Source organism: Equus asinus, chromosome 20, assembly GCF_041296235.1.
Source record: "Equus asinus isolate D_3611 breed Donkey chromosome 20, EquAss-T2T_v2, whole genome shotgun sequence".
Classification (NCBI taxonomy): Eukaryota; Metazoa; Chordata; class Mammalia; order Perissodactyla; family Equidae; genus Equus; species Equus asinus.
Window position 1 is genome coordinate 94,457,656 of NC_091809.1, and position 19,492 is coordinate 94,477,147.

The following is a 19,492-nucleotide window of genomic DNA, read 5'->3' on the forward strand; positions in this document are numbered from 1 at the left end:
CCAAATCCTTAATGCATTTCATAATATACATTTTAAACACCAATCTCTTTTTTTTGGAGGAAGCAATTACCAAAATTCAGCAGGTCCTACAGTTTCACTTCACTTTAATTCAAGTTCAATTAAATTTCAATACTTTTTATTTCAAAAAAGTGCATCTAGCAGTCCAGCATAATCTCCCCTCCCTCCCTCTCTCCTCCCGTGTTTGTGTGGAATGGGATACTTGGTGTGAGCTGTTTGTACTTTCTTCTTTGTACTTTTCACTATTAATTAAATTTTTTGGTAATGAACGAGCTATTTTTAACAAAAGCAGTAAAATTATTTTTAAAATATCTGCTTGTACCAGCTCATTCCAATGAAAGCATTTGTTTCTGGCAACCTCAGGATCTTGGAAAAGTAACTTTGGGGGCTTCTGGTTAAAGATGCTCTGAGCCCCAGGATTACCCCATAAAGGCCAAAGCTACTGGTTGGGGATAAACTTTCTTCAGATAGATCTTCTCAGAGAGGCCTTTTCCCTACCGGAGGCTGAGGGCTCTGAGCCCAGACTGGGGGTGTCTGGAAGGACAGCCCACTCAGTGCACATCTCTACCTCTGCCCACACCTCTCCCAACATCCAGGTCCAAAAGCCCACCCACTTCCTAGACATTGCCACCTGGATCAGGATAATAAAAACTATTTCAACAGCCACCATTTTTGAATGTCAGCCATGCATTAGACACACTCTCTCATTCATTTCTTACAACAGCCTTGCAAAGTAGATATTGCTAAGTTCATTTTCTGGGGAAACTGTGAACCAGGAAACTGAGGCTCTGCTCAGTTAAATAGATTCCCCAGGGTCCCAGCAAGGTAGTGGTAGAGATGGGATGCAAAACCAGGTCTGTCAGACTGTGGCGTCCAGCTGTTCCCCACAGGCTTTCAACATGTCCAAACCCAAGCTCACTGTCTTCCTTCTCAAGTGAGCTCCTCCTCTGTGCTCCCAATCTTGGTGAACGGCACCATCGCCCCCTTGGCCATGCAGACAGACACCTGGCGGTCTTCCTGGTCTCCCCCTCCACCCCATCCCCTCACCAAGTCCTGCCAAGCTGACCTCCAAATAGCTCTCAGACCTGTCCTCCCCACATGCCCGCCTGTCCATCTCTGTCTACAGCCTCATTCCCTCTCACCAGGCTATTTCCATACCCCCTTACCTAGTCTCCCTGCCTCCAGCCTCTCTCGTTTCAGGCCAGCTTTCATAATCTGTCCAGAAGATTATTCTCAAGCTCAGTTTTGATCCTGATCCTTCCTTACCTGAAGGCTTCTCTGGCTTTCCAAGAGTCCTGAATGAAGTTCAAACTCATTAAGTGGCCCTCACAGTCTTCACTCTCCCTGATCCCCACCCACACTTCACCCTTGTCGCCCATCCCTCTGGGGCACATGGCCCATACTTGGTTCACACGGGATTCCTTCTGTTCTGGAACATGCCAAGTGCTAGAATATACCTGCATGCCTTTGCTCCTGCTGTTCCCTCTGCCTGGGATACCCTTCTTTTCCTCAGCTCAAGGCTGCTTCTCCTGGAAACCTGTCCTGACTCATTCACCACTACTGAGCTGCCTGCCTATTCCTCCACGTTCCTAGGTACTTCAGGTTCTTAACGACTTAACGAGATGTATTGTAGTGAGTTGCCTACCCTTGTGCTTCCTCTCCTAGAAGGTCAGGGTGAGCTCATTCGTTTATTCACTGCTTATTGAGTGCCTGCTGTGCCCCAGGCAATGGACTCGGAGCTAGGGATACAATGCTGAGCAAAATGGACATGCCACTGTCCTCTGGGAGCTTATTATCTGGAGCACAGAGATTAATTAGAGAAACACTCAAACATCCCATTTCATTCTGTGACAGATTTTATAAAGGAGAAGAAGTTGGAGGTGCTGGAAAAGTTTTCCCTAGAAAAGTAACCTTTGAGCAGATATCTAAAGACTGAATGGGAGTGCATTAGGCAAAGAGAAAGAGGAAGAACATTCTAGGTAGAGGGAATATGTGCCGAGCCTAAGAAGGAGGAAGGAGTTGCTAAAGAAAGGCCACCATGTTGAAAGTGAGGGGAGAGTGGCTAGAAGATGCTGGGGAGGCGAACAGAGTTAACCTCACAGGGCCTTGTAGGTCCTACCAAGGATTCTAGTGCTTATCCTAAGAGCAGAATGAAACCTCTGGAGATGCTGAGCCAGCTCTCTATTTCAGAGATTCCTCTGGCTGTGTGTGGACAGTGGATTGAGCTCTGTGAAGGGGTCAGGAGTGCAGGCAGAGGGACAAGATAGGAGGCTGTTGAAATAGCTGAGGGGACTTGGATAATGATGGCTGGGATGAGGCCATCTCCTTGATCACAGAGCTGGAGACTTTTTCATCTCTGCGTCCCCAGCATGCAGCCTAGGAACTGGCCCACAGGCAGCCTCACATCTTTGGCTTGAAATGACCCACAAGTGATCAAGACCCAAACATCCTACAAATGGTCCTTGTGAAGAGAACTGGTTGGACTGTTGGAGAGACCAGATGCAGCAGGGAAAAGAGCCTCCCAGTCCTCAGAAACTGAAGGCGAGCCAACGTTCTTAAGACTCCAGAATGTTCTGATAAGGATCTTCCCCATCTCCCAAAGGAACAGCCAACAATCATCACAAGAGGCGAGTTTTCCCCATGAGCTCACACGCAGGGTTGTATTCAGAGCCTGTTAAAGGGCCAGCCTCTCCCACTCCCAGTGAGGGCTCCCCAAACTTTTTGTCCTGGATACAGGAGAGTACGAGGCTCTTTGATGGGGCTTTTAGAATGTAGGAAAAGGATGTCACAACTCTACAGATAATCAGTCAAACACATACACAGAGTACAACATCCCACTTAGCTGTCACGATAGAGTTCTACAAACTCAATGATAGAATTAAAATGTGTGCCAGGTTCCCGCTGGAATAAAGACCAGTATCACATAAAAACATTACATCAGCTCAGTGAAGAAGGTACTATTATCATCCCCATGTTATAGATGAGCAAACTGAGCATCCAGAGACTAAGAACTTGCCCCAGGCTATGCAGGTCAGTGGTGAAGCTTGAACTCTTAACCACTCAGATCCTGGAAATGAGAGAAAATGGGAGGGAGGGTGCATTTACTGAACAACCCCCCATGGTTAATTTTCTTTTTAAAAATTGATGTTTATAGGAGGCAAGTTCATTAATCTGATAATCTTACTTCAAGATCCTTCTTGTTCCCTATTAGTTTTGGATAGCGGAGTGTTGCTGGAGGTAGTGGATGTCTAAATTGGGTTTTTTTGGTAAGTTAATCTGGGAGTATGTATATATATTTAAATGTAAATACCTTTGATCAAGCGATTTTACTTCTAAGACACAATCCCATGAAAAAACATATGCATTTCTATAAAGATACATCTAGGAGAATATTTATGATAACATTCTTTAGAGAAAAAGTAGAAACAGCCTAAATATTAACAAATAAGAGATGGGTGAAACTATGTAGTTTCTCATACCATGGAATACTACAAAGCCGTTAAAAAATAAAAATTCCATATGCATTAAATAAGAAAGTAAAGTATATTGTTATGTAAAAATGACAATCTAACAGAGGCACCTGGTCATTCACCAAAATCTGTCCTCCCCTCCTTCAATGTGAGTAGAGTTTAATCTGGGCACGTGGCCTGTGGCCCACTAGTGATGAGATTCCCCAGCTTCCCTTGCTGCTAGGTATGGCCACACAACTAGGTCATCACCAAGGATACAGGAGCTGAAAAGATGTATGCAACTCCCACCCTACTTATTTAAAGAAATGCCTGCTCTTGATTTCCACTCTTTCTTTTTTCCACAAACCAGGATACGGATTTGCCCATGATCCAGCTCCGACCATGCAGACAAGTATAACACCTCAGGGGGTGGCAAAATGATGACAGAGAAGAAACCAGGATCCCTGAATGATCACCTAGAGCAGAGTCACCTGCTGACCTGCCAGCTCAACTTGAGATTGTTACTCGAGTGTGAAACAATCTTCTCTCGCCCATAGGCTGTCACGCTTTGGCGCCTCTATGTCATAGCAACTTAGATTTTATCATCTCAACTAATGCAGGAAGTTTGCAGAATACTTTAAAAGACATATTGATATATAGAATTTGATAGTACATATAAAAGAAAATACACCGTGACCAAATGAGTTTTATTCCAGGACCACAAGGGTTTATTTCTATATAGGGAAAATTATTAACTAATATATTAAATGATGTAATATACATTATTCTTTCAATAGACATCCAAAGCAATTTGATAAAATTCAACACAGATCTTGAAACTCGGAAGAGAATATTTCCTTAAAATAAAAATATAAAATATAAAATTTCATGTTAATATACTTTTATATTTTATATTTTGTTACATATTATATCTTTTTCTATTTTGTAATCATATAAATATAAATATAAAATGATAAAGAATTAAAGTACTGCATCTATTTAATAATCAGACACAATGTGATCCTTGAAAGAAAAAAACACAAAGAACAATTCAGTTAAAAACAGGTACAAGGTGAGTACTCTTCTTATTGCCATTTTCATACTAGAGAACGTGGCCAAAGTAATAAAACATATCCAGATACACAAGAGAAGTACACACACATACACAAGCACACAACTAAGATAAATAGTGAATTTGATTAAATTAAGAAACAGCTTGTAAATTTGAAAAAGAAAGACATTCTGCAAAATGGTCAAGAGCCCTTGGAGTTAGACACAACCAGGTTCCAATCCTGGCTTCAACAATTAATAACCCTGTGAACTTAACCTTCCCGAGCCTCATTTGTAATTTTAGTATAATGTTATAATTTCCTCATTTGTAAAATAGGTATAATATGGTCCATCTTCCAGGGTTGTTGTGAGCATTAAATGGAATATTGTCAAATGCCTAGCCCAGTACCGGGGACAAAGCAATCCCTCCAGTTACAGTAATCATGCTAGTTGATCACTATAGTAATCGCTTTACCATTTGTTAACAGTACCATTACACAAGAAACACATATAATACTAAGCAGTGTTTGTCTATGCTACTAATTGTCAGCTAGAAAAATCTAGCGAAAAACAATCTTCTTCATAAATAATCAAAAATATAAATCATGTAGAATGGGCCCCAATAAGAACTAAGGGAGACCTGTACAAAGAACCTTAAATATTTTAGAGGAAAAAGAAAGGAATATCTAAGTTAATAGAGGAACAAACCATGTGCCTGAATGAGAACTAAATGCCTGCAAATTAAATAATTTAAAAACCTATAAACTGTAAAACAAACAAAGCTAGGACAGTTCTTCTGAATCCGATGTGTAGCTTGAGAGCAATCACAATTAAAATGTTGTGTGAAATGGTCTAAATTTCACTTAGAGAAAGAGGTAGGTGAGAGGCAAACCGGAAAGGACCCGGAATCCTTGAATCATAGGTTCGAGTTAAGGGACTTCCGAGGTCATCTAGTCCCAGGGGGAACAGAGACCCGCAGAGGCTGAGGAACGTGTTTAGAGACTCTGGTAACTGGTGTCGGCACTGGGACACAGACTCAAATCTCCCAACTGCTCATCCTGTTGTTTTCCACTATTTTGCACTGAATCTTTGTATCTAAAATATAATGAATATTCTGAAAAAGAAGAGTGATGAGAGAGAAGTGACCTCACCGCCCGCTAGAGCGTGCTATAAGGCACAAGTAATGAAAATGGTGAGCAGAATAAGACAGACTCACGGGCCCAGAAGGAGTCTTTGGTTTGTATCAAAAAGAATGGAGCAGATGATTTTCTAAGCCACAAAACAACGAGAAATAAACACTATGAAAATATTATTGAGGTAATAGGATCTTAAATCTTCAAATCCCTGTATCTTAAAAGAAATTTCAAGAGGTATTAGCAAAATAAATCAAAGTATAGATAAACTGGTAGAAAATAGAGTTGCTATCCCAATTCAAGAGAAGTAATATTTTTATAATGATTGAAATAATGAAAGACTTCTTGAAGGAAAAGATAGCTAAAAGTGCTTATGTAAAAACTTTATGATTTCTCTAAGATAACACAAAACTTGTTAGAAAACAAAAACTGATACAAAGTATGGAGAAAAATGCTGCCAATGAAGGGTTAATATCTACAGAGTTTACATATATTACTAATAATATAAACCAACAAAAAACCCAAGACCCAAATGGACACATGGGTGAAGAAATGAGTAGCTAATTCACCCAATAAGGAAAAGCAAATACATAAATATTTTAAAATTTTAAGTTTGAGCTTGGTTGCTAGCAAATTAATTGAAGTAATCATGAAATGGCATTTCACATTAATGATAATAATACACCATAATTGTTATTATTGTTGATTATCTGGTTCTTACTATATTCTGGCCAATAAGGAGCAAAAGCAAAGTCCAGTCCCTTGCTGGTAGCTCTTGGCAGAAAGACTCCTCCCCAGGTCTTTGCAGGTAGCATTGTGCATTGAAAGCAATTTGGTAAATGCAAATATTTATACACTTTGACTCAGTAAATCTCAAGCCTGAGAATTTATCCCAAGGCAGAGAATTAAAGGAAGAAAGAAAAAAACTACAAGTACAAAGTTGTTTATAGTTGGGTTGTTAATCAGTTAAAAGAACTACAAACATCTCAAATATCCAACAATAGATACATTAACACAAAAGGATACTGTGTACTGATTCGATGATAAATATGAGGACAAGTCAAAATATATGGAATAGTTATGAAATAACCTACGTTTAAAAAAAAGTAGAAACAAGAAGTTATATAGATACCATCAAATCAACTGTGAAAAAAGGAGAAATAGGGGTAAATACTAGACAGAATAAAAATTGTTGCTTTTTCAGAATTTATAGGATTGTGGGTGAAATTTTGAGATAAATCTTTTCCTAATGTTTTGAATCTGCTTTAATAAACAAATTAAAAATTAAAAGCAGAGAAGTATGTAATATTTTTTTCCCAAAGATTTCCTCTAAAGAAGGAATTTAAAAACATTGGAAATTTTGCTTCTGGGAATCCTCTTATTAATGTTGAATAGGTAGGTGTCAGTTACTAAGTGTGGGACCATAGGCTTCCAGCACGGTTGGTGGCCCCCTGGACTCGCCCACAACAGTCCTCAAGCAGAAGCTTCTACGCCGAGACTGACCACAGGTGGTGCGAGCCGTCACAAGGGGTGAGCCAGGAGACGGGGGTGAGGGAGGGGGGTACCCAAAGTCTTGATTTGGAAGATGAGGCTGGCAGGGTGGGTGGGTGGGGACTTGCACGCACTGGGAGGGAAGGGTTGGGTCTGGACTTTGTGGTGACAGCAGATTGGAAGCAAGAGATGACTCTGATGTCTTGAAAAGAGGAACTTATCTATTTGGGAGGCTTCCTGGGTGTGAGAGGAAAAGGAAAAGGAAGTGTCAAAAGTTCAGGCCTGGGTCACCCTTCAGACCCACGAGGTGCCAACAAGGCTCAGGAAGGGCTGGCCGGGTCTGGAAGGGGGGCTGGTTGGAGGGAGACAAGTTGAGGGGTTCTCTGAGTGGGCAGGAAACACGATCGGATTCACTCATTCATCTGCAAATATTTACCGTGAGCCTACTCTAGGTCTGGCCCACACACCAGGACAAAGGCCCTGCCAGGAAGTCTAATGTTTACAGGTCACTCTCTGTGATCTGGCGAAGTGTATCCAGTGTATCCAGCCCTGGCCTGAAGACAGTGTGCCCCGGACCCCACCTACCTTTTTCCTGTTCAGCGGCTTCACTAAGTTCTGGAAGCTTGAGCCCCACTAAGTTCTGATTTCTTAGCAGGATGTGCTCCTTTTTAGGAAAAGAGAAAGACAACGCTTCAGATGACAACCTTAGGCTGAACTCTTCTCTTGATTTTGTCTACAGCTCTGTGACCACTCAGCCTCATGTAGGAGACAACAGGGGCAGCCTCAAAGGTGGGTGGACAGTCATGCCGTGGTGGCATCTGAGGGGCAGCCAGAAGACAGTTCGTCTCCCAGCCCATAAAGGTACTTGACGCTCCACCATTGGTGCCACATTCCTTGGGTTAAAACTGGCCTTGGCATGGCTGGCTTTTTAAATACGCCTGTGGGCCTCGGGGCCAATGAGCTGCTCAGCCACATGCGGCAGAGGGCTGTAGAGGGCTGGAGGACGAACAGAAGCAGAGCCCAGGGCTCTGGGGACAGGAAGGTCCCCTGGGTGTGAATGGAGCTGCTGCTGGAAACCATCTTTGGTGATATGGCTGCGCTCTGAGCTGGCTGGAGCTTCCTGCCCTGTTGTTCTGGGCAGTGAGTTGTGGCCTCCCCCGGCCCCAGATCCTCAGTGGCCTGTTATGGCACCTCTTCAGTTGTTAAGCTCTCCAGACCAACGAGGCCTGAGAATCGCTGCATCGAGGGGGCAGGCCCAGCAGCCGCCCCCTGCCTGAGGCCTCAGCAGGCCCTGGGGGAGAGGTGGGGAAGCAGACTGCAGGTGTGTGGCACAGGCAGGCTCATACCTGTTCCGAGTCCATCAGCACCAGACCAGTGGCCCCAAGTGGAAATGCCTGACTCAGCCCCTTGCCCCTTGTGTCTTGTGCTTATTAAGGGGGTTTTGTCTTCCACCTGGCAGAGGCCACTGGAATGGTTTGCCCCCTAAGTAAAGAAGGAAAGGAAGGAGCCAGCAGAGGGTGCTCTGGCCCAAATGGAAGTCAAGACCAGGGCCCTTGACCTGTTTCCTTAGCAAGCCAGAGGCCCACAGCGAAGCAGCCCTCGGCACACTGGATTGGGGTGCGGGTGCTCAGCTGCCAGGGCAGTGGTCAGTGGCATGGGGCCTCCAGGCTCTCTGTGACTTTCTTTGCTGTAGAGATAAACTTGTAGGGGTGTGGGGGTGGCCTGCTGCCTAGGCCTGGCCCCTGATGCCCAGACGCCCACAAAGGCCAATGCCTGGCTCTCTGGCCCTTTGGTGCCACTGTCCCCAGAGATCTGGGACTCTGGCTCACCATGGGCAGCCCCTCCAGGCCCTGTGCTGATCCACTAGTTAGTGAGGTCTTCCTGGCTGTGTGGGGTTTTCTGTAAAATGCTACCAGCAGCCAGGCCCCAGCTCCCCAAGCCATCAGCTCAGAGCATCGTGGAAGATTTCTGAACAAGACTGTGGCCAGCATCAGAGTGTGTCCCTGTGAGCACAGAAACCCCCTCACTTGCCCCTGATGTTCTCAGGTGCCTCATTTCCTTCCCTGTCCCATGTTCCCTCTGTAGAGGAGCCAAGAGAGCCTTGTCCAGCTCCAGCTGTCAGGGCGCCAAGTACCACCCTGTGGGGTCCCGGCTGCCTCTGTCTGTGACCTTCTGGGTCACAGAATGGACTGAAGATTCCTTTGTCCTGTTAATCTCTTTGCCTCAAACCTTTTGCCTCAATCCCCTACATCTCTGGGTAGCCCCCAGTCACCCCTTGCATAGGGTGGCAGCCCCCTGAGAGACCACTGTGCCTGGTTTGATGGCCAATGAAAGCTGGGGACATCATGGATGTTGCAAGAAGTTCACCATGGGGGAGCAGCCCCTCATGGCCATTGTTACACTGTGGGTGGATTGGAGGCCCTTTGTTAAGAGGCATCAGGAAGGAAAGCTTCCTGTGTTACAAAGTCCATCCTTGCCTAGCCCAGTCCCAGGCAGGACAAGGCGCTCCATCAAGGGCTTCTGTTTATAAGCTACCAGCTCTGGCTGGAGGGGAAAAACACAGCCCAGGACTGAGGGCCCATGTGTCCTTCCACGTACCCACCTTCCCCTTGAAATGTGGCTTTGTGTGGCAACTCTATCCCAGACCGACCTCGCCCTGGTAAGTGGTGCGAAAGCACCTGAAACTGGTGTTTATGAAGAAGCAGCTGCACAGTGGGCCTGACAGCTCAGGATGGGGAAGTTTAGGGCCCTGCAAGTCCCCAGCCTGGCCAGAGCTGCCCTGCCCCAGGGCCCAGCCTTAGCCCAGAGGTCTTCAGCCCTGGAGGGACCTGGAGTGCACACCCCCCAGCCGGCCCCCAGGAACCCACCTCACGGAGCTTGGTCAGCTTCTGCATCCGCACGGGCTGCACTTGTATCTGAAAGTCTTTGAGTCCAGGTGCCTTGGCCAGCTTGCTGCCAGCTTTGCCTGCAAAACGCTTCTCTTCCTCTGCCAGTGGTAGCTTGGCAAGTACTTTCTGTAGCCGGGGACCAGGTTCTTCGGGGCCGCTGTCCCAGGAAACACCCCGCAGCAAGGGGGGCCGGGACACAGGGGGACGTGGCTCGCCTTTGGAGCCAACCTTGGACCCTGTCGGCTCTCCAGCTGTGCCTTTTCCCTGGGGGGCTGTGGGAGCTGCCCCTCCAGAGCCAGGGACTGGACTTCTGGGCAGAGGGTTGCCCTCCCTGGCTGCCTTCAGGAGCGGCTTGCCCAGCTCGCTCTCAGCAGGGCCAGGCTGGGGACTGTTCAGGGCCATCTTCCCTCCACTGCCTGTGCCAGAAGCTGGGCCCTTGGGTGCGGCCCCGGGGTGCTGAAGGGGGTCGAAGTTTTCCTTTTGTTCTATAGCAATCTCTTTGGACTTCTCAGCTGTGGGAGAGCGAGGAGTCAGCCTGCCCTGAGACACTTTCCTCTGGTCATTCTCCTTCCGGTCAGCTAGCCCTTTGGGGACATTCTGAAAGACACAAAGGAGAGCTGGGACCCTGGAGGCAGGTTGGGGAGGACATGGGTGGGACCACTTCTGTGGTGGGGCCTCTGGCCCCACAGACTCTGCCCAGGGGCGTGTGTGTGTGTGTGTGTGTGTGTGTGTGTGTGTGTAGGGGTGTGGGCTAGGTGGAAGGACAAGACTCCTCAGTCAGGTCTGAGCCATTAAGGGGGACCCACAGACAAGCCCGAGGTTTGTAAAACAGACAGGGCAAGGGAACCTGCAATCCAAAACCTGCCAAGAACTTCCCAAGGGCCAGGAGCTGAAAAGGACAGTGGAATAGAGGGCAGCTTGGGGACAGTCAAAAGGGTTGGCCTTGAATCAGTTGCCCCAGATTCTAGTCCTGGCTCTGCCTGGCAAGGCTTGACGATTAGGGACTCAGATTTCCCATCAGGTTTAGGAACCCTCTGACATTACATGCAAATGTATATGTGTGTTTGAGTATGTTCTGTGTATTTTTCTGGAAAGAGAACCCACAGCTTTCAAGAATTTCTCAGAGAGTTCCATGATCCAAAAGAGGTTACGGATAGTTGGGTAAGGTGATTCTTGCAAAGGTGATACCGTACTGCTCAGAAGCTGTGAGATTCTGCCCTCTTCCTTCATTTCCCAAGGGAAACCTGCTTTGTGAGGGGCGTGTGGGTCTGTGTCTGGGTTTTGTGTGGCTGTCTTGTGTGTGTGCTGAAACTCTTCCAGAGAACTCTACCCCAGACCCAGTTCTAGATGAGCATGTGTTCTACGCTGCCCTTAACACCACCTTGACCACTTTGCTCTGAGCAGGTGTGGGCCCCCCTATTGCTCATCAGCAAAGATGAGGTTTTCCTGGCTGTCCCCAGGAAGAACCCCAACCAGGGGCTGGAGCGTCCCTGGAATTTTCACTAGAGTGGACAAGAGCAGCAGTCTCATCTGGCTGTTGCTGGGCCCCATGGCCTCCCTGGTCACCGACCAGCAGCCTGAGTAGGGGTACAGGGTTATGAGCAGGACCACCATAGCAGTCCCCCCACTGAGCCCTGTCTCCTCACCCCCTCTGCCTCAGACTTCCAGTCATGATAGGGCAGAGGAACCAGCTAGCTTCCCCAGCTCAACCCTCCACTCATGCACACCCACTTGCAGGCTGCCCAGGGCCACCTAGGCTTCTGGGACACTGTGTCCCCCACAGCCATATCATCCAAATTGGTCAGAGCTCAAACTCACAGGCTCGCCAAAGAGAGGTGAAGAGACTTCGGCCTCATTCCCCTTCTGCTGGAAGAAGCAAACACGAGTCAGTGGGCCATGCGAAGAGACCACATCTCCTCTTGAATCACTCTTGAGGAGGCCCCTGGCAATGGTGTAGATGCCTCCCCCACCCAGCACCTCACCTCCACTGGGGCATGGAGGGCCTCTGGAGTTTAAGGGGTAAGAGGGGATCCAGCTGACATAGAAACTCCAAATGGGGTCCCTGTTACCTGCGGTGGGGCTCCAGGCAGAGGGGACTGTGGGCCACTGCACACATCCAAACCTGGAATAATCCAGACAAGGTGAGTGGTGTCCAGCACCCCAGACTCTCAGCTGTCCCTTTAGCAAAAACACTCCTATCTCCCCAGAATGTCCTCTCTTACCTCCCTAGGCCTGGGAGCCACTATAACGCCACCATTTGTCGAGGACCTCCCACATGCCAGGTTCTGTGGTGAGCCCTCATTTCATCATCACAGAAACCACTCGAGGAAACTGAGGCAGAGGGGAATCGAGGTCACACAGCCGAGAAGTGTCAGTGCTGGGATTTGAACCCAGGCTGCCCGGCCTGAGCCTGAGCTTGCCCACACCTCTGACAAGGGCAGGCTGCTCTCCCTGGCACCCTGGCCCTTCCCCTGCTTGTGAGGGTGTGGCCCTGAACACAGCCTAATGAAAGGGAAGAAACCAAAAGCAAAGAGTGGCCCCAGTAGAGGGCTTTCCAAAGGAGTTCTGGGGTGACCTCCCTCTGAGTCCTCCCTGGACAGACAGCACCAGTCCTAGGCCCCTTCCCGCAACCTTGCCCCCGTTCTCACCCAGGCTGCCTCATCCTGGGCTGGGCCTGTCTCCCCACACTAGCTCAAACCTCCACAGAAAGTACAGCTCCCTCCTCTGAGGCAGCCCAGCCAGGCCCAGCTGGGAGCCCCCTGGGGCAGGGACCAAACAGGGGACATGACTGGGAAGCCTGCAAGATGGGAGGTGTCCTGGTCAGGCCAGGGAAGGGACTGAGCCATCACCCAGAGGGAGAAGCCAGGGTAGGAAGTGCCGGGGGTGTTGGGCCTCACCAGGCGGAGTGGGGACGGTGAGCGAGTTGCTCCGAGAGGACACAGGAGAAGCTCCGGGGCTGAGGTTCGGGGAAACAGCTGTGGAGACAGACACAAATTGACCAATATTCCTGAAGGTTTAGGACTCCAGCCTAACAAAGACATCTTTTCAGGTATTTCTGAGCCCTGGGCACTGGGTGTCCTGAGTCAGGGTCAGGGGCTGACTCTGGACTGCCATGTGAGGTTCCTACCAGAGCCTAGTGCCTCCCCCTGCCAGCCCAACAGAGGGGGCACTCGGGTCATTTGGGGGGTGAGAAGTGGGGTCACACTCTTCAGCCTGCTTGGCCTGACCTCAAAGCACCTTCTAGAAACAGAGGACCTGGCATTGCTTGGCAGGCACAGCTCTCAACGCTGTACCTCCTAGACTTCCCAGGATGGCCCTGAATTTCCAACGCTCCCTGTGCCTCCTAAGTACATTCAGGCTTGTCCAAAACCTGCCCCAACTTTTTGCTCAGGAAGAAGAGTGACTTTAGCCAAAGGGAGAGCAGGGGGATTTCAGGGCCCAGGAAAACCTTCTTTCTAATCCAGAAATTCCATAAAGATGCCAAAGACCACTTTCACTTCCCCACAGTGCCTAGGATCCTCCCCAGGGCCCACAGCTGGAGACCACCCAGAGCTGGCCTCTCCAACCGTCACTGAGGAGGTGTCGATGGAGGAGGGCCTCCTGGGGAGGGTGAGGATGTCACACAGACTCCATCCATGCAGGGTGACCCAGGGGTCTGGGCCCACGGGCATCACCCAGAGGATTTCTCTTCATGCAGGATTCAGGGATGGAGAGCCCAGGTTAAGTTCATGGGTATCATGTAGGCTGACATTTCTTGGCGGAACAGGAAGATACAACGGTCACATACAGGGCCAAAGAGCAAATAGAGGAGCTTTCTGGGCTAGACTTGGGTCAGTATTTTAGAGCTTCTGAAATGGGGCAAGATGCCCTCTCCTCGCAGGATCGTCTCCATAAAGCTCGGTCCTCCCAGGGCCCAGGGGCCTGGGGGCAGGTGAATCAGAGGCCACCGCTCTGCTCGGAAGCAGGGTTCCCAGTGCACCTGGGGCCTGGCCCTCCCACCCCCACCACACCTCGGAGGGGCTCAGCGGGGCCACCTATGCGTCTTACCTGCTGGGGAGTCTCCGGGGCTGCTCCTGGACTTCCTCCCACGGCGAGTCAGGAATCGCTCACTCACTGACTTGGCTTCTTCTAGCAGCGCCAGGTTTTTCTTCTTGTCCTCCTCTGAGATGCTGATGTCGGGCAGCTGGTCATTTACCAGGTCGATGACATGCCCTGCAGGGTCTGCAGAGGAGGCGAGCTCAGGGTGAGAGTCACAGAGTCCTCCAGCATGGCCCAGAGGCCCTGCCTCCTCACCCTCGCCGGGATGCTGCCAGGAGGGGACCCGGCCAGCCAACCTCAGCCGACACAGGGCCAGAGAGAGGGCTGTGTGGGGATGAATGGGGTTCCTCAGCAGGCCTCGCCCCTCTGGCTTGTCGTCTGTGGCTGTGGCAGGTCCTCTGTCACAAATGCTCATGAAATCACGTCGGGTTCCCAGGCGTGTCCTAAACTCCACCCGCAGGGAAGGCCATCAGGAGTCCCCGCCCCGTGCTACCTGCTCCCCTGGTGTGCTCTTCCTTCAAGTCTCCATTTCTTCAACAAGCTAGCGAGCTTAACGTGTGTGGACGAGGGAGTACTCCAAAGATCACGGGCCGAAGATGCGGTCCCATGGCCACCTTCTCTCCCTTCTTCCCTCCACTCCCATCATTTACCTCCATCATTTCCCAAAACTGCCCCTTCTCCAGCAGTGTTCTCTGAGTGAACGACACCACCTTCCACTCAGCTGCTCAGAAACATGGGAGTCACTCCCCACTCCCTCTTCCTTAGTCCCCCCACGTCCAACCAAACAATCATCAAGTCCTGGCATTGACCTCATAAATATCTCTGGAACTGTCTCCCTGTCCGCATTCTTGCTCATTAGCTCTTACCTGCACAATCACATCAGCCACCTCCTAGGTCCCCCACCTCCCGGCGATCCCCTCCCTCCCATCCTCCACTGCCTGTCAAAGTGACCCTCCTAGGAGCCATGTCTGACCATGCCGTTCTCCTGCCTCACCTCATTGGGATTCCTCATGGTCCCCAGTGTGACAAAAGCCAATCTGCTGACCTGGCATGCTCCTCCTGAGGCCCCTCCCCTCCAGCCCCTGGATGGTGAACAGCTCCCATTACGCCTCCCCAGCCTCCATTCCCCCTTCTTCTGGTCATAGCTCCTCTGTTTGCATTGGGTGAAACCCCTCCGAGTCTCAATTATGTTAGTCAGGAAAGAGCTTCCATCCATCGGCCACCTCACCCCAGTGCCAGGTGTAGGACCGTGTACCAGCCTTGACCAATCAATGAGTTCAATTCCCCTGGCCACAGTGATTGGCTCAGGGACGGCCATCGGAGGCCAAGGAGAGGCAATCCTGGGAATTGCGTTGGGTATATGGGGCAAAGGAACTCTCTTTCCACTGATAGGATGCAAGCCTGGAGCTGCTGGTAGCCGTTTGCCAAGAAGAAAGCTAACACACAGAAAGGAGACCCAAGAGATGGGATGGGACGATTGCTAATGGCCCAGCATGAGCACCTGGTTCCAGCACTACCTGAAACCACAAGCCCTGGCTTTTATGTATTTTTAGTTTTTTGGTGTAAGCTAGTTTGAGTTGGGTTTCTATCATTTGAAAGAGTCCTAACTAATACACACAGCAGAGCATTTAGTTGCTGTTATGGTTCCTGCTCCCCCACCACATCGCTTCCTCCTCCTGGAATGCCTTCCCTCCCTCTTGTCTATCTGTCCAACACTCTAAGGCACAACTCATATACTCTCTCCTCTGGAATACCTACCCAAACTTCCCCCTCCCCAGAGAGAATTAGACTCCTTCCTGCCCCAGTTTTCCCAAATCTTCTGTGAAAGTCCCTACAATACGGTGTCCTGATTCTATCTGTTCACTTCTCAGTCTCCTCATAGACTCTGAGCCACCTGAAGGCAAGACCGAGTCTGTATCATAGCTATGTTCTGATGGCCCAGAGGAGGCCCTGAGAGACCATGTAGGGAACGAGCAGGTGGTTGGAGCAGCCAGCCTTGCACTCGGGCACGTGCCTACCTGGATGTGGGTCTTTCTAGCAGAAGGCAGAGGGCTCTGCCCCTGAGCCCCAGAATGGAGCCTCACTCAGCTGTTCTGTCTCTCTGTGACTTCCTCATCTTCTTCATACCCTGGTCTTGTCTTTTTACCAAAAGAAATTGAAATAAGATATCACACTTTTTCTGGGCTCAAACACAGAGGGGCTGATCAACTTTGTCCTGCTGGCCTTGTAGGGATGGGCCTGCCCGAGGACAGGAGAGGGCAAGGGGCCCGGCCTGGCCAAGCTGCCAGACCTCAGTCTTCCTCCTCAAATACTCCTTCAGCTGGACCCCTATCTTTGGCTGCAGAAATAGGATAAATTGGCCTAGCCCTTACCCACAGAAGTCAGCGAAGCAGTGGAAACCTTCAAGTGTCGGTGAGAAAGCCTCCTGTGGGGACTGGGAGCTCTGAAAGACAGAACAGAGCCGTCTTGTCAAGAAAATTTGTCCACGGCTTGGAAATAGGCGAACAGATGCCTGTATATTCGTTCAAAGTCACATGACAGCATCATCTTACAAGCTTGTCAAACTTGGGCACTTGTTAGAAATGCAAATTCTCAGGCTCCACCCAGACCTACTGGATCAGAAAGTCTGGGGGTGGGGCCCAGCCATCTCTGATCGAACAACCCTTGCAAGTGATTTTGATGCATGCTGAAGTTTTCAAATCACTGCCCTAAGGAGATGTAACTTTGACTGTCCAATATTTATTAGGGCTCGGACTCAGTGAACATCTAACTTGTAGAAAACTCATAAAATATAACTAATTGTTTTCTGGTAGAAATGCAGAAGATTTCTGTTTGGGAGAAAAGAGAAAAATAATACGGTTTCATTGCCTTGTAGAGCACTAACGTATTTTATGTCTAAATTAGCAGTTTTATTCCAACATTCTTTTCCTCCCTTGTATTTTCCTTTGAACTGGCTTTGTTATCCTGATGGGTCCCCCATTAACAAATTAAATAAATGTTTGATACATGCTCACTATATATTTGCAGGAGAATTATTTTTGTAACTCTTTGAAACTTGTAGTTAGACAATCTCATTCCAGCTGGACCAATGCATGAGCTAGTGCTGTGTAGAACGGAGGCAGGGACGTCCTGTCACAGGAGAGCCAGTGTCCCTCCCGTGGGATCCACCGTCTTCCACACAGGACCCCCTTTGGCCAGGGGCAGGATTCTACAGTCAAAGACTCACATCTTTCAGGTCTGTTTGCAAATATCTGGTCAGTTATTACAGGAAACACCTCTGCTACGATTTGTGCTTTTCTTAAAGGCTAGCAGGGCGCAAAGAGACAAATCTAGGAGAGAAAAAATAATCTAGGAGAGGAGGAGAGAAAGATAAGGGAAAAATCCCAACCTCTCTCTCCTGTTTTCAAAAACTACTTGATTGTACTCTCATCGATAAAATGACCCAAGAAAGAAGAAAAGATTTGTAAAAAATATAGCTGTTTAATCCCCATGTTCTAAGAAATATTGTTCCTCACAGAGCAAAGGTCAGGCACATGGGATGTACCTGTTGGCCAGGTTTTTGTCAGTTTCTTCTTCTGGTGAAGTGGCATCCCCAGTCAGGACAATGGCAGGTGGGCTGCAAGATATTCCTGCCGTGGGAGAGCCCTGGCGGGTTAGAACAAAGATACAGGTGGAGTTAGGCTTGGGATGGTGGAAGCTTCCAGGAAAACTGGAGCTGGAACAACCATTCTAGCAGCATGACACTCAGAGCCATCCTGATAAGGGGACAAATGCAGTTAATTTGGATTATTTAGGGGAAAAAAAAGATAAGCAGTTTCTCTTTCATTCCCCAGTAGGCATAATTCCCGAGCTTAACACGGTCCACTTTTCATTCCCTAAGATTAGGGAACCTCTAAGCCACCCTTTAGTTTGTGCTCACTGACAATCTAGGAGAGAGCGCTGCCGAGCCCTCAGGCTGTGACCAGCCCGGCTGGGGAAGGATGGAGGGGCCAGGAGAAAAGGTGGTGTCACCCACACGTACCTGATATTCAGTGACACGCCTACACTTGGGTAATTGTGACATTTCAATAAAAGGGATTTGCTCGATGGGTAATGCAGTTTAATTTTTGCAACTTTGTAAAAATGTTTGTCTAAATAAACAACACATTTCTGAAATTAGAACAAAAGCTATTAGCCAGTCCTTAGGTTTTGGAGGTATTATTTCACAACTAGTAAACAAAACAAAACAAAACTACTAATAGTCAAAGCGAAAGAGTTGTTATATCCTAGGTTGGTGAAGTTGTAGTGAAATTGTTATACTCCTATGCTGCTGACGGCTGTGTGAGTTGCAAAACCATATCCGGAATAAAATAAATACTTCTTGGGTGAGTGAATGAATGAATGAAATAAAAGCAACGTAGGAGACACAACAAGACCCAGAAAGATGTGCGTCAGCCTGTGTTTCCCTCATCGAAACGGACTGGGGTAAAAATGGGACCAGCTAACGGTCATACATCGTGTCTCTGGTTCTTTGGCTGTTACAGTATTTCCTTCTCAGAATTATTTATGGCTGTGCCTGGGAGACTCTCTGGGGTTCTCTCATATGTTCCTTCATCATTTTCTTCTCTTCTACTCTGCCCTGTTTACTGGAATGTGTCACCAGGGCTGTCTGTGCACACGCTACCATCACGTGCCGAAGGCCTGTCTCCTTGTGCTCCGGAGCAGGTCACACCACCTCCCACTGTTGGCGTGGTCTCCGGCAGCTTCAGAGCAGTGGGTGCCCTTCATCCCATTGCCACTTTCTCTGGGGGCCACGTCCTTCTGGAGCTGCCAGGCTTTAAGTATTTTTACCTCTACTGGCTCCACTGTAGCCGTGGCCTGAGGGCTGCCCTCGCAGAGCCCTCAGTATGCAGGTGTTGGTTCCTTGTGAAGTGAGGAGGAGGCCCTCTCCCTTTTTCACATTATTCCTTGTTGTTAAATGGGTCCCGTACAGTGCTGGCTGGACTTCCTAAATCCTACAACTTTTAGTGAAATCAGTTCCTCCCAGTTTTATTTGCATATCTTCCCTCCCTTGGCCTCAAATGTAAGGCAGGGTGAGCTAGCGAAGAGTCTCTGTGTGAGAGCCCAGCCAGGGAGTGCCAGATCTCCGTGTTCCAGGACCTCGTCAGCTGGAGGAAGCTGCAGAGGTTGGGGGAGGGGGAAGACTCAGAATCTCCAGGGAAGGGAAGTTTGCGCAGACTTTGGCTGGATAGGAGGAGTAGGAAACAGCATTGCCATTTGGAAGAGTCATACAGACCTGGGCTCTGCTCATGAGTTTCTGCTCATCGTCTATTAGCTGTGTGTCCTCAGGCAAGTTATTTAATCTCCCTATGCCCCGTGATCATAAAATCTAACAATGTTGATGTGAGGACTAAAAATAATGTTGATAAAGCACCTAGCACGCGAC

General features: G+C 48.7%; 1 protein-coding gene across 10 annotated transcripts in view; it reads right to left on the reverse strand.

Annotated features, from left to right (window-relative positions):
• Positions 1 to 19,492, reverse strand: part of IRAG1 (inositol 1,4,5-triphosphate receptor associated 1) — a 142,218-nt gene that overhangs the window by 42,671 nt on the left and 80,055 nt on the right. For 6 of the 10 annotated variants that reach the window (XM_070491091.1, XM_014844181.3, XM_070491096.1 and 3 more), the window contains 8 exons: positions 17,612 to 17,712; positions 16,440 to 16,510; positions 14,077 to 14,250; positions 12,927 to 13,004; positions 12,099 to 12,151; positions 11,848 to 11,895; positions 10,009 to 10,626; positions 7,727 to 7,805 (listed from right to left, as the gene is read on the reverse strand). In XM_070491091.1, the coding sequence (XP_070347192.1) occupies positions 7,727 to 7,805; positions 10,009 to 10,626; positions 11,848 to 11,895; positions 12,099 to 12,151; positions 12,927 to 13,004; positions 14,077 to 14,250; positions 16,440 to 16,510; positions 17,612 to 17,712 (1,222 nt within the window). The remainder of the gene's footprint in view (positions 1 to 7,726; positions 7,806 to 10,008; positions 10,627 to 11,847; positions 11,896 to 12,098; positions 12,152 to 12,926; positions 13,005 to 14,076; positions 14,251 to 16,439; positions 16,511 to 17,611; positions 17,713 to 19,492) is intronic. The other 4 variants (XM_070491095.1, XM_014844182.3, XM_070491093.1 and 1 more) reach the window with 2 other exon arrangements.